The following is a 15,826-nucleotide window of genomic DNA, read 5'->3' as shown; positions in this document are numbered from 1 at the left end:
ATGACCAATTTTGGAATCAGAAAACAATATTCTCAAAGGATCAACTTCTAAAATAAAAATAATCTGAAAAATCCGCTACTTTATTTTTTACTCATATCTCATCATCTCTTTTTATAGGTAGGTTAATCTGTGTACTTTCATAATCTAAATTATTCTCTCTCCCCAAGTAATGCAAACCTTTCATCTGTTTAATTCTTCTGCAGAGTTATAATGAGCAAAAATATAAATTAAACCACAATATCTTGTGTTTTCCTTTATCATAGTCCCATAACCCAGCCTCATTATATATGAACTACAGAGCTGCTAATGATCCTGAAGTTGAGTACAGAATGTGTAATATGTTCTCTAGCTTCATTTTTTTCCCCCTATTTAGCAGCCAGATTGCTAAAAACAATTAGTTCAGATTGCTCTTGTGGCCTAACCACTGCCTGCTGACCTCTCTGTGGGTTCTAGGAGGTGTTACAGGATTTTCGATTAATGCAGTTCCTCATAATAAAGTACTTGCTTCATAGTTATTGGTTTTTGGGGAGAAATCCAAGAACACTCTTCACCCTGTTATCTGTACCTTCTCACTTCATTCTGCTTGTTGCTTAAATATCTGGCGTCAGAGGTTCTCCTTTCTACCACGTATGAAACTGTAACACCAGCACGAGTATTTGCCTGAGTGTTATGCTGCTTTGCTTTTCTTTATAGCAAATGCATTTATTCCAAAGGAAACTTAAGTTCTATGAGGCCAGGAATCGTCTGCTATGGGATCTCCAGAAACAGCCCTGGCTCGCCACAGGGACTCAGTGACTAATACAGTGGCCCGTCGCTGCTTTCCTACTGCTGAAAGACACCCAGGTTCCAGGAGGACACGTGTATGACAGTAGGACTGAGAGTCAAGGGTCAATGGAACTTAAATGGGAAGATACTCTGCTTCTTTTTATAAGGAAATAAGCTTTGAATGTACACCATGGCTTCATCAAAGAAGGGAAACTTGCTAGTCTCATACACTAGCCATCGGATTAATAGTATCATACTTTTATGTTAAACATCTTAAAAAAATAAACATCTTATTACACTGTCAGAAATATTTTTCACAATGGTAAAAATAATAGATTTTTTTTCCTTAGAGGTTATTTTAGTAGTTGTTCTCAATTCTCTAACACAGTAGGGTACTAACCTGCGTTTTTGACTGACCAAATTTTATTACGGTCATTATCTAAAACACAGTATTGCCATTCCCTAAGAAGAATTGATTATTTATCTGAATCTCGGATAGTGTCAATATTCCATAGTTAAAATGTTTTCGGTTGACAGGGAAGATCAATAATGTTACTGCTTTTTAAGAAATTAAGCAAACTGGTAAAGTTTGCCATTATTTTTAACAACCTACAGCTCCTTTATATACAAACTCAAGTTTCTCGGGGCACCCGGGTGGCTGAGTCAGTTAAGCCTCAGGCTCTTGATCTCAGCTCAGTTCTCGATCTCAGGGTCAGGAGTTCAAGCCCTGCACTGGGCTCCAAGCTGGGTATGGAGACTACTAAAGGAATTATTAAAAATTTAAAAAGTCAGGTTTCTTTGGGTCTATCTTGTTTGGCTCTATTTTAGAGCTATTGTTGGCCACTGAGCCATTCATTATAGAAAAACAACTAAGATGGTAAAAACTTAAAATGTGTTTTATAAAGAGAAGCTGAAGGAAATCAAGCCATTTAGTCTCTGATTCTATGATCTTTATACCATTAATATACCTGTTTGAGTTTTTTTTTTCAATAAAATATATGTTATACATAATGTAGTCTGTATACTGGATATATTTTGTTTTATTATTTATATCTCCAAAAATTTAAGAACAGAAATACAATACACAGTTTTCTTTTTAAACATGGTTACAATAGAGTATGTGTGTATGTGGGGAGGGATATCCTTCTCTGAAAAAGCCACTGTATTAATTTTATTTTTGTCAATTTGGAAAGCATCAAGACATCAGAATCACATGCAAAATCTTCGGATTAACAGGCTACCTCAGATTAAGAGAATGCCTCATGTTTAGGTTTTTAGGTACCAAATGCTCTGCTCAGTCATAGAAAATGACAATTACTTAAACCCCCAGGGTAAATGAATGCATTTTAATGTCTTACAGAGACTTTGTTCACTTTATGTCATGCTGTCTTCACATTGAGAGGAAGATTGAATTTGAAATCAGATGACTTGAAAACAATGCCCATTTTAATGCAATTAGGAGCTGTTTAGGTACAGCCCAGAACTTTATCTTTTGAAAACAAAGATTCGTAAAGTTGGTAGATGAATTTTCTTTTCTTATTTCAAATCATAAAAGGAAAGATCCAGACCACTGCTTATTTTGTTCTAATTATTGAGATATCTTGCATTTTCTTTTTTCTTTTTTTTTTTTTTTATTTTGTAGCAACAAACAGGTGGTTGCTTCTTACAGGTTATTATGAAATATTGTCAATTTGACTACATTTTGTTTCAACAAAGTGAATACCTTCATTTCAAAATATAATCATGTCGGTGTTCAGAACATATTTAACTAATAATTTGAACCATTAGAACCAAGTTAAAAATGAAACAACACCTTCTTCCCAAAAAGACTGCAACAAAGAGATCTAAAAAAAAAAAAAATCTCTGCAGAAAGATGAAACAACATTAATACAAACATTTCATATGCATCCAGTCAATTGTAACATAAGCATTACTTCTATTGAAGTTTACTCCAGTGTCAGTTGAGAACCACACTCAAATATCTGGAGTGTGCGCATAATAGGTGTCTTAAAAACATCAAGACATGATATCTAAAACAAAGAGGGGAAAAAAAAAAAAAATAAAAAAAAAAAAAAATAAAACAAAGAGGGGAAATTATATATAAAAAGGAAATAAAATTGCTCAAAAGTATAATTCTTGGGGGTTATTTACCATGGAAACAAATGGATCTATACACCACAGTAGTCCTTGGACCATATGCTAGCCAATAAAAAAAAAGCAATTAATTTTATGATGATTCCTTTGAGACATTAATGAGTGTTAAATTATTTTAAGGTATCACAGATATGAAGGAAAAATACATATATAACATTTTTCTATTTCTTTCATTTTAATTACACATACAATACATAACTATTTTTTAAATAGACCCGTGAAGGTATATTAAGGGAATTAACATCCTTTCACCAGCCAAATCCACTCCTTCCATCATGAGGTGAACAAGTGTTAGGAGCCTGATATATTTGGTTTTCCAAACTTACTTTATTCTCATGCAACATATATATTTACATAAAAATTCTTGTTATTAATGAGAGCCTGCTATGTACAGTATACAGACCCATAAATATCATTACTATGCACCTCTTACTAATTTTTTAATCCTTTATTGCATTGCAAGTATTTTCTCACTACTTCTTCTCTATTTTGATTTCAGAGTTCTTAATTTGGGTCCCTTAAGAAATGTCTCTCATAAAAAACAATGCCCTGGATGTCTTCCAATGTATATACTTTTGCATTTTGAATCTTTAAGCTATCCACAATTCCTTCATGTGAGACAGGATTCTGGCAATAGATCATGTTTCCTCAACTGAATTAAATGAAATATATTATTTAATCCATGTTTATGTCTGTATTTTCTAAGTTCTCTATATTTTTTGTTCTTTCTGTTACTCATTTCTATTATAATTTTGTTATGTTTTATGTACTTTGTATGATTTTAGTTCTTTCAAATTTGTTGTAATCTGTTTTATGGCTCAGAACATGTTTCATATGCACTTAAAAAGGAATTGGTATTTTGTTATTATTTGTTGGAGTGTTTTATCAGTATAAATCATTTCAAGTTTGTTGATGATGTCGTTCAGATTTTCTTTTCTTTTTTTTTTTTAATTTTTATTTATTTATGATAGTCACACAGAGAGAAAGAGAGGCAGAGACACAGGCAGAGGGAGAAGCAGGCTCCATGCACCGGGAGCCCGATGTGGGACTCGATCCCGGGTCTCTAGGATCGCGCCCTGGGCCAAAGGCAGGCGCCAAACCGCTGCGCCACCCAGGGATCCCAAGATTTTCTAATACCCATACTGTGTTTCTCCCTACCTATTCTATTGATCATTTACAGAGTAGTGTTGAGGTCTCCAGATAAAATTGGGAATTTGTCTATTCCTCCAATCAGTTCTGTTAGTTTTTTTTTTTTCTCATGAATTTGAAATTTAATTTTATATACAGATACTTTCAGGTTGTTATATATATTCATTATGTAATGCCTTTTTCTATTGTGGTAACATTCCTTATTTTTAAATCTAAAATATTAGTATTGTCAGTCTGGCTTTTTTCCATCAGTGTTTGCCTGGTGTACATTTCCAGCCTACTAATGTCAACCTCCTATGCCATTTTATTTAAAATGGTCTGCTTGAAAACAAACAAAAAATAATAATAATAAATAAATAAAATGGTCTGCTTGAAAACAATATATAGTTAGAGTGTGTGTGCATATGTGTGTGTATTTTAATACATTTTATTTTAATTGATATGCTTAGATCATTTATTTTTAACATAATTAATGATATAGTTTCATTATAATATACTTTCTTGCTAGGTGTTTTCTCTTTTCTATCTCTTCTTTGCCCATTTTTCCTTCTTAAGATGCTTTATTCTGGACCAAGTAAGTATTTTTTATGATGTCATTTTATTTCTATTTTTGGTTTATTGTTTTTTTTTTTTTTTTTTTTTTTTGGTTTATTGTTTTTATCTCCTCTTGAAAGTTTTTTAATGGTTACACTTGGATTTACAAGATACAAATCTAATTTGTCACAGTCTACCTCCAAATAATACTTTGCCATTTTACATATATTAGAAGTACTTATGATTCTCAATTTATCCCATCTTTTGTGCTATTTTGACATATGTTTTGCTTTAATGTAGGCTACAAACACTTAATGCTAATAACTTTAGATTAGACACACCATGGTCCTTTATGTATTCTTATTGAAGTATAATTAACATATCATACTATATTAGTTTTAAGACTGTATTGATTCAAAAATTCTGTACATAATTCAGATCTCACTATGATAAGTGCTGTCACCATCTGTCACCATACAACATTGCAGTAGGATTGACTATATTCTCTCTGTTGTCCTGTTCATCTCTGTGACTTATTTATTCTATAACTGGAATTTGTCCCTCTTCCTGCCCTTTATCTATTTCACCCATCTGCCCACCCACCTCTCCTCTGGCAACCATCAGCTTATTCTCTGTACTTAAGAGTCTGTATTTTATTTTATTTGTTTGTTTCTCAGTATGGAGGTTCCTCAAAAAATTAAAAACAGAAACACCATATGATCTAGTAATTCTACTGCTGGGTATTTACATATAGAAAACAAAACACTAATTTGAAAAGATACATGTGCTCCTATGTTTATTGTGGCATTATTTACAACAGCTACGAGTTGGAAGCAATTCAGTGTCCATGGATGGATGAAAGCATAAAGATGTAGGGTATATACACACAGTGGAATTTGGCTCAAATTTTAAGAAGAATGAGATCTTGACATTTGTGATGACACAGATGGGTCTAGAGGGTATTATGCTAAGTCAAAGAACTCAGACAGAGAAAGACAAATACTGTATGGTTTTATTTATATGTGGAATCTAAGAAACAAAACAAATGAACATAAACATTCAATTATCTTTTAAAGTTTTTGAAATAAAAAATATGAATTTCACATGCATCCTCAGCTATGCTACTATCAGAATTCGTCAGGGTTTTTTGGTTTCTTGGTTTCTAACAATCCAAGTTTCTTCCTAATGTCATATGCATTCTACCTCAAAAACTTATTTCTTAAGATTTCTTAGAGTTCGCATCTGCTTTAAATGATTTTTCTCCCATTTTTATTTGTTCAATGGTATTTCTCGTTCCTTTGTCAAAGATCCTTTCTCTGGGTAAAGAATACTTGGTCCCGAGCTCTGTTTTTCTTGCAGCACGATGCAGAGGTCTTTCCACTTGATTCTGGCTTGTATGGTTTCAGCTTAGTAGTCTGCTACCAATCTCTTTCCTTTGTTCCCCTACAGGAAAATGCATTTGCTTCTAGCTGCTTTAAAAGTTTTTCTCCTTATTAATTGGTCTTGAGCAGTTTGATTCTGATATGTGTAGGTTTTTGCATTTCTTTGTTTGGCTGGTACTTACCCTGTTTGGAGTTCTTTAAGATTCTTAATTGTGTGATTTAACGTATTTCATTGATTTTGGAAAATTCTCCATTAAGCCTTGAAATATTTCTTCTACCCTATTTCCTCTCTCTTCTACAATTTCAATCACTTTTCTGTTGGACCTAGAAAAATGGTACAAAATCCTGCAACCAATAATTTAAAATTCACAATTTTCAGATCCAGCTAAAATTTACCAGGCATGAAAAGAGTGCAAAAGATATGGTTCATAATCTGGAGAAATCATAATCTTGGAAATATATCCAGAAATTACAATGATGATGGGATTAGTATATAAGGATTGCAAAAATAAGAGTTATTTTAATATTTTATTATTAATGTTTTAATAACTATTATTAATATCGTTATTATGCACAATAGTATAAAGGTAAATAGGAATCTCAATTACAAGAGAGAATATGAATAAAACATGCAAATAGGATATCTAGAGATGAGGGACGACTGGGTGGCTCAGTGGTTGTGTGCTTCCCTTCGGCCCAGGGCGTGGTCCTGGAGTCCTGGGATCGAGTCCCACGTTGGGCTCCCTGCATGGAGCCTGCTTCTCCCTCTGCCTGTGTCTCTGCCTCTCTCTCTGTGTCTCTCATGAATAAATAAAATCTTAAAAAAAAAGAATGTCTAGAGATGAAACACAAAACAAATAAAATAAAAACATGCTGAGTGAGAGTGAAAGCACCTGAAGAGAACAGGAAAAGGAGAAAGGGAAAAACCAACCAACCAACCATGGACCTGAAGATATATGATAGAAACTATCCAAATGAAGCACAGAAGAAAACAGAAACTAAAAAAAAAAAAAAAAAGGTCTTTGTCTTAGTGATCTGTGGGATAATGTCAAGGGCATTAACATAGGAGTAATTAAGTCTCAAAAAGATACTAAAAATGTAAGGGATCAGAAGAAAATTATATGAAGAAATAATAACTAAAAGTTAGCTGAATTTTATTAATATTTTAAACCTACACATTCAAAAATACAATAAACATCAAGCAACAGAAACAAAGAAAACCAAAGTATGCCATAAGTATATTGCTAAAAGTCAGTCTTGAAAAGCAAATCTTAAAAGCAACCTGAAAAAAGAAAAAAAGGAAAAAAAAAATGTTTGGAGAAGCAAAGGTCAGCAGGTTGGCTAACTTCTCCTCAGGCACCATGAAGGCCACAATACAGTAGAACATTTGAGTGTTCGAAGAAAAAAAAAGTCTCTGGCAGAAGTGTCTTTCAAAAGTTAAGCCAAAAAACCCAAAAGTTTACATTAATCCAAAGTTGAGAGATGCTAAAGGAATTTCTTGACACAAAGGTTAATACCACTCAGAAATTCGAATCTACATTTAGGAATGTAGGAAGCCCGAGATATTTAACATAGGGGTAAACACTAGCGACCCAATAGGAAATCTGGTTTGGGTTCTGCTTCTGGTTCCTGACTCGGAGCTCCTAGACTCTTGTAAGATTTCCTGGGGGATGAGGATGATGGGAGCGTCTTAAGTAGAGGGCCTAAGTCCCTTAGGCCATCCTGGGTAATACGAACACCTTTTGTTCTAATGTGACACTTGGTGGGCTGCTGGAGAACCTCAGGATGATGTTCTTCAGTATTTACCATAAATACTAAGCCGGTCGTGATTAGAATTTTGGCACTTTTAGTCCCGCTCTCTGTCATCTTGGGGCAGAAAGAAACCCTGAAGATTGAGTTAATTGATCATGCCTACTTTTTTTTTTAATATTTTATTTACTTATTTGACACAGAGAGAAAGAAAGAGAGGAAGCACAAGCAGGGTAGAGAGCACAGGAGAGGGAGAAGCAGACTCTGTGGAGCAGGGAGCCCAAGGCGGGGCTCCATCCAAGGACCCCGGGATCATGACCTGAGCCAAACGCAGGCATTTAACCAACTGAGCCACGCAGGCGCCCCTGATCATGCCTACTTGACAAAGCCTCTATAAACACCCCTAAGCTGAGGGGTTCGGAGAGCTTCAGAGTTGGTGCATGTACCCATGTGCTGACAGGACAGTGCACCCCAGCTCCATGGGAGCAGAAGCTCCTGTGCCTGGGGCCCTTCCATATTTCACCCTATGTACCTCTTCATCTGGCTCTTTATTTGTCTTCTTTATAATTTCCTTTGTAATAAACTAGTGAACATAAGTAATGTGTTTTCCTACGTTCTGTGAGCTGTCGTAAAAAATTATGGAACCTGAGGAAAGGATCCTGGGAACCTCTAATCCGTAGCCTGGTCGTCAGAAGTATGAATACGCTGGGAACCCACTACTTGCTATTGGGGTCTGGCCTGAGGGTGCACTCTGTGGGACGGAGCCCTTAACATGTTGGATCTACACTCACTGAGTAGATAATGTCAGACTGAATTAAATTATATGGCACCCGACTGGAATCCACAGAGTATTGGAGGATTGCTTTGTGTGGAAAACTCGCCTATTTTGTGTCAGAAGTGTCATGGCGGGGAGAACACATTTTCCTTTAAAATAATAGAGATTTTTCTTTCTCACTTTTTAATCACTTAGAAAACCTAATACATTGTTCAGAGCGAACATTATAAAAATGTACAGTGGGGCTTACAACACATGAAGACTCAAAATGGGTAGCACTAATAGCAAAATATGTGAGAAGGTGAAAAATGACTTACGGATACTCTGACAATGTCTTACCACCTACGTGAAGTGGCAAAATGTTATTTGAAGGTAGATGGTGGTAAGTTAGTGATGTATACCGTAAGCCCCAGGGCAACCAACAGCAACAAAAAAATATAGTTCATAAACTACGTTAGTTTTCTGTTTTGAATATAACAGATTACTGCAAAATTTAGTAGCTTAAGCAATACAGATTTATTCGTTGATAGTTCTGTAAGTCAAAAAGTCCAACACAGGGCTCCTTGCACTAAAATCAGGGCTACCTAAAGGGCTACATGCCTTGCTGGACGCCCCAGGAGAGGTTCCATTTCTATAATGAGTTGGGTTGTTGTCAAAATTCAGCTCCTTGGGGCGCCTGGTGGCTCAGTCCGTTAAGCATCTGACTCTTGATTTTGGCTCAGGTCACAGACTCAGGGGTGTATTGCTCTAAAAATTCAAGATAAGACAGCAAACAATTTTCTTCCCAATTAACTTCATCTTATACTTGTAGCGTCAACTAAACTGAATCATACTGAAAGTATATGTTTAATTTAGAAGATTAAAATGATTTTATGTCTACTCCTTTTCTGTTACTTATGATTCAAATGACCCTTATAACACGGTTTTGTGTATAAATGTACTTTTCAAATAGCATGAACTCACTGTATTTTTAGATCTTGAAGGTAACATAGAGATCATGTTTTTAAAATCCTCTTATTATCTAGATGTGGACACCGCAGCCTAGATATAATAACTTAACCAAGCGAGGTAGTGCCAGGACCTGAATACAAGTCAACATTCTGGATCTAAAACAATATTAGACTTCATCAAACTGATCATTCACCAGACATGCACTCTGTAGGAATTTCATTTCCTTTTAACATAAAAGGTAAACTCTTAGTTCTATTGTGTTTAAAATTTATTCAGTATCTCTCCAGGTTATATTTTCAGAAATCCTATTTTATGTTGATATTTGTGTTACAGAGTAAGTTCTCAAAGCAGAGCCACAAAATTTTTTGAGAGATTAAGGCTACACTTCTTCCCATTTTGAAAAAATACGAAGGATTAAGGTGTTGAAATTGACAAGGATGTTTACGTGTAAGAATTTCATTTGTAAATGGCCAACCTACTCTTCAACCCCTGCTGTTGAGGATTAAATTGTTTGACTATTCAGTTTTCAGAAAGTGTCCACAGCTCTAAACACATCCTCTTTTTCACACCAGTTAACTGAATTATTATTTTACTTTCACTTGTAATGAGTGGGAGAAGAGCAACTAAAACAGCAACTGGTCTACCAAAATACCTGTCAAAGGTGGGTTAACTTAACAAAGATGAATAGTTTAACGTAAATTTTTAAATTATGCTTGAAAACACTGACATTGCATCTAATGCTATTTAGGACAAGGAGCTTTTGTGGGGCCTATGGCTTATCCAGAGACTCCCACACTCCGATAAGTCATACCCTGGGTGCAAATCCGGTGCTGTCATCCCGCTATACCTAGTGCACCTTGCACCTTGCTGTCTCCCGTTATAGCATATTTGTAATTGTAAACATCGCCTCGAGGGAAGCAGAAGACCGAGTACCTGTATAAATTACATGATGGTTACTCTCTGGATATGCATTACTGGTGAAATACCACAATCACTGTGGCTCCACGAAGACACAGAGCATTAAGGACTCTATTATGTATTATGCGTTCATTTCACTTTTGTTAAAATTTTACTTTTTGCCAAATTTATTTTTTTTAAGATTTTATTTATTTATTCATGAGAGACACACAGAGAGAGAGAGAGAGGCAGAGACACAGGCAGAGGGAGAAGCAGGCTCCATGCAGGCAGCCTGATGTGGGACTCAATCTCGGGACTCCAGGATCACACCCTGGGCCGAAGGCAGGTGCTAAACCGCTAAGCCATCCAGGGATCCCCTGCAAAATTTATTTGAGTGAAAATAAATTTCATTTCTTTATTAATAGGCCTTTATTATTCAGTAAATGCCTATATACACCTAAAAAAGCATCCATTATGACTCCCTATTTGTCAAGAAACGTTTGAACACTGGAAAGAATGGAGATATATCTAATATATCTACAATAAATGCCATTGAATGAATGACTAATTAGTACTAGCTGCCTTATATTAATCTATTTATATTAATTATCCTCACAACCATCCTGAAGTTAGGTATTACCATCCCTACTTTGAAATGAATTACCCACGATGAGTTTAAAGCCTTATTTATGATTGTTGAGTAGGTGCTCTTACAGGAACCAACTATTACGTTCCGTTGTATTGCTTGCTGCTGATTGTGACTTTCAAATTTAGCTAATTATTTTCTATCTTTGCCTTTAGGATTTGATACTAGTATTTTGCCAATTTGCAAGGATTCACTTGGCTGGATGTTTAATAGACTGGATACAAACTATGACCTGCTCCTGGACCAGTCAGAGCTCGGAAGCATTTACCTTGATAAGAATGAACAGTGTACCAAGGCATTCTTCAATTCTTGTGACACATACAAGGACAGCTTGATTTCTAACAATGAATGGTGCTACTGCTTCCAGAGACAGCAAGGTAAAAGACGAGACACCGACCGATGCAGATAGTTGACCTGCATGTCAAATTTTATCTTTTCTTCATGATTTAAAAAAAAAAAAAGTTCATTTCACCCCATACATCTTGGTAGATATTTTTCTCATCAAAGTGTTTAATAAAAGAGCAAATAAGCAGCATGTTAAACAATATAACTCTGCTAGGGATACAAAACATGCTAAACAAGATGAAAAATAGCAATTAATATTTCATATTAATGCACTTCATTATAGTTTCCATTATGGAACACCAAGAAGCACACAGAGATAGGAAAACATAGATATTAAAAGTAATCATTAAAATTAATTTGCTATCTGCTTTGCCCATGGTATAAAATAAATGGTGTTTTTTTTATCACTATGCTGTGGAATTTTAATGTTCTATTTTGTGATCTTATTAAATGAGCTGAATGAACCGCCGCATTCACCATAAAGTTATTTTTACTCATTTGATTTTAAAATGACTTAGCCGTTCAAACTTTCAAAAGTAACTTAGCTTTGTAAAAATTCACTAGCAGAGTATTTTGATGCTCCGGAAGAGGCGAGGTAACTGGAACACCACCTTATGTGAGAACTTTTACTATCTTGATTCTTTTCCACATATTAGGAATAGTTTAGTAATTAGGGATGAAATGATTATCCATAAACTGATTGGTATTGAGTCAACAGCAGAATTTGTAGTTTAACTACTTATAAATAACTTTAAACAAGGATTAAGAGTTAGATTTTCTTTATTAAAATACTTTAAAATCGTACCCCCGCACACTGTTGATTTTACTATTGCATATGTGTTTACTAGGTAACTGCTACTGCTAAAAAGCTGCATGCTAGTTTTAGTGACTAGGGTACATTTAAAACATTTAAAGAATAGGGAAGCAAATCCTGATAAACCACTATAAAAAGATATGTGGTCTTTTAATGATATTTTTCCAGTTATTTTTTAAATGTTATGATGGCATGGTTAGTGTTTATCCATGAACGTTTAAAAATATTATGAAAAATTCTGGAAGTTTCTTCCACAGAAATAAATACTTTCATCTTGAAAGATTTCTGGACTTTGCAGTAATATTTGCAGGACTGATTAAAGGTCCTCAAAGAAAAATTTTGCTTTATATACTTTTCATTTATTAATCAATATTCACCCAGAGTGTTAAAGTCTTTACGGTCAAATGAAGATCTTCTCTGAAATAATTTAATACAGAGTAGAAATCATTTAATAAATGGTACCTGAGCAGGCAAAAAAATTTATACATCTTCCCCAAAGATTAGGAGAACTTGGCCAATTCTGTTTATTACTTTAATATGCTAGAAAATGTTACAAAACCATTATTAAGGTAACTGACAATAAGAATAATAGTAAGAATGGGCTTATTAAGCAATTTCATGAAAAAGAATAATCATTTATTTAAAAACATGTTTTCAAGAGTTTCACCTTATAAAAGAATGTTTTCTTTATTATGTATTCAATAAAACAGCAAATTCTTTTGTTGTAATTGGAGTGATCTATATTTGACTATATGTTAGAGTTATATGTATAATATATAAACATATAATATATAAACAATATATCTTTGCCAGTGATTTTAAATAGTTGAAATCTTAATTAAGCACTCCAAGTACACCTAACTTCAAGGCCAGACAGCTGCCTTATAAATAGTAGGAAAAATATCTCAAAGTCAAATATTATGTGTAGATAAACAGCTGAATCTGCCATGATTTCTCTTGAAATCTTTTTTTTTTTTTTTTTTTTTTTGAGAGAGAGAGAGAAAGCATGAGTGGAGCGAGGGGCAAAAGGAAGGGGGGAAGAGAATCGTAGGCAGGTCCCTCTCCTAGCGCAGAGCTGGGCACCAAGCAGGCCTCCATCCCGCAACTCTGAGATCATGACCTGAGCTGAAATCCTGCTGAGCCATCCAGGCGCCCTTCTCCTGAAACCCTAGAATGTTCCCCTCTACACACAGCTGTAGGTCTTGTACGCGTGTTTATTCCGTGAGGTTTCTAACCAGGAGTCAGATCCAAACATACTTGAATTTTCAGGCAATGTCATAGCAAACATATGGAAATATTACTTTTACTTTGCAAAAACTAGCCCATAGCAGTTCGGAAAAAAATGCTTTCAATATACTATTGAAACTTCAGCACAATTTTTTTCCTCTATGTTCTAGATATTATTTTTAAAGGGCAGCAAATTTTTAAATGTCTCTTCTCTAAGCCTGTGTTATGTAACTTGTTTTACTTTGCAAAAACTAGCTCAGAGCAGTTAGGAAAAAAATGCTTTCGATGCTTTCAATATGATATTGAAACTTCAGCACAATTTTTCCCTCTAGGTTCTAAATATTATATTTAAAGGGCAGTACATTTTTAAATGTCTATTGTATGCTATCCATACCTTGATTCCTATTCCTTTAAAACTTAGTATAAGAGACCCACATTATTATTAGGTAAAACAAAGAGATAAATTGGATCAATTTCAAAATGATGTAGAAAAATAAGCTAATTATTTATACTTTTCAAGGAAATTACTTTTTCTTCTTTTGAAAGATCAGATTATTTTTGATTTCTAGAAATTAAAAAAAAATCCAAAGTGCAAAAAATAATTCAACATATAACTATGTACCCATCACCCAGAAATAATTTTGTCATATTAGCATCAGGATTTTTCAAATAAAATTTTAAAAGCATTATGAAGTTGAAGTCTCTTTTTCATTCCATCCTCAATCCAGCCTCCTCTCTCACTCTGCTCGGGTAGGCACCATCAAATCTAGTTTCCAATCCGCTATTTGTACATTTACATCACCATATATGTTTTCATGAATGATACGTACTGTTGTGTTTATTATAAAATATGGATAGGGTGTCATACTGCTTGTGCCATTTTGCAACTTGCTTTTCTCCCCCAAACGTCATTTTTTAATTAAGTTTTTTCTATTTTAATGTCAGTAGAGTTCACATACAGTGTTATATTAGCATTAGGCGTACAATAGATTGACTCAACAATTCTGTGCACTACCCAATGCTCATCTTTAATCCTCTGGCCCTATTTCCCCATCTTTCCACCCATCTCCCCACTGGTAATGCTGTTTGTTCTCTGCAGTTAAGAGTCTGTTTCTTAGTATGTCTCTCTCTCTCTCTTTCAAAAAAAAATTACTTTTTCTTCAGATTTCAGATTTCCAAAGGAAAAATATGTGTTGGCCTTATATGTATTAAATTATAAAATATATGCTAAACACTTTATCTCATTTCCTCATTACACTTTGTTACTTACATGCAAATTAATGCCTGAATATTGTAAGATTAGTGTAATAGTTTTTAAATTATTTGAATAGGTTACATCATGCCTTTACCCTACAAAGTTGTAGTATGGGAAAATAGGTACTGGTTTATTGGTTTGTTGTTTCAATAATTTATGATGCATTTTTATATAGCAAGTTTGTAGAAAATGAGCTAAAATACACTGAGTTGTTGAATATTGTAAATTAGAAAGTATATTTATTATATAAGAATATATATAATTTTCTATATATGATAACACAAGCCAAGTTATATTGTTTCGATTTAGCATTTTATATTTCTCTGAAAATATTCTCCTTTAAGCCATTGAGTTTGAAAAAAGACATGCTTATTTCCAAATTTAAGTTTATTTTTTAAAAGATAGCCTATCGGAAATTATTGTATATTATGTCTTATTTCCACACTGCATACACACTTGAAGTATCCGAATGAAACTAAAAAGAACAAAGCTGGTCAGCATTATTCAGTATCAAAATTGAGAATAGTATGTCTGATATAACTTGAAAGAGTATTGACTTTTTTTTATAGATTACTTTTTTTAATATAAAGCTATTTCTCCATATCATAGAGACTGTTTTAAATGAGGGAAAAACATAATCTGTTCATTGTTTGGGCACTAGTCCATCATTTGGATTTACATTGCTGAGTTGACTGACCCTTTAAAAGTAAATGATAAGAACCATTATCCATCATACAAATATTTCATATCGTTTACTTTTTTTTTCCATCCACTTCTATCTCTCTGCAGAAAATCAAGATGACCTAGTATCAGTAATTAGGAAAGTGTCTCTCTCTCTGTCTCTTTCTCTGTGTATACAGAAAGGCACACATATATGTATCTATAGGTAGGTACCGCATAAAAGGAACTGATATGTGGTATGTGTCTTTTTAAGCCAGGTAAAGGCCAACTTAAAATTGGTAACATAGAAATCATACTTTTTTTGTTCAATTATAATCCTTGAAGTAACATTTTTAATGTCATTGCAGACCCACCTTGCCAGACGGAGCTCAGCAATATTCAGAAGCGGCAAGGGGTGAAGAAGCTCCTAGGTGAGTAATAGATCATTCTTCTGAAGCCTTTATTGCTTACATAAATAACCCCAGGGAAACAGCAACATAAAATCAATATTAATCCAACAAAG

At 34.1% G+C, this 15,826-nt stretch overlaps 1 protein-coding gene across 3 annotated transcripts in view; it reads left to right on the top strand.

Moving 5' to 3' along the window:
* The window catches only part of SPOCK3 (SPARC (osteonectin), cwcv and kazal like domains proteoglycan 3), a 407,633-nt gene that overhangs the window by 384,678 nt on the left and 7,129 nt on the right, over positions 1–15,826 (top strand). For all 3 annotated transcript variants that reach the window (XM_077846573.1, XM_077846575.1, XM_077846574.1), the window contains 2 exons: positions 11,158–11,379; positions 15,672–15,734. In XM_077846573.1, the coding sequence (XP_077702699.1) occupies positions 11,158–11,379; positions 15,672–15,734 (285 nt within the window). The remainder of the gene's footprint in view (positions 1–11,157; positions 11,380–15,671; positions 15,735–15,826) is intronic.

The sequence above is a fragment of the Canis aureus genome, chromosome 13 (assembly GCF_053574225.1).
Source record: "Canis aureus isolate CA01 chromosome 13, VMU_Caureus_v.1.0, whole genome shotgun sequence".
NCBI classification, from domain to species: Eukaryota; Metazoa; Chordata; class Mammalia; order Carnivora; family Canidae; genus Canis; species Canis aureus.
This window is presented reverse-complemented; position numbering and strand designations above follow the sequence as displayed.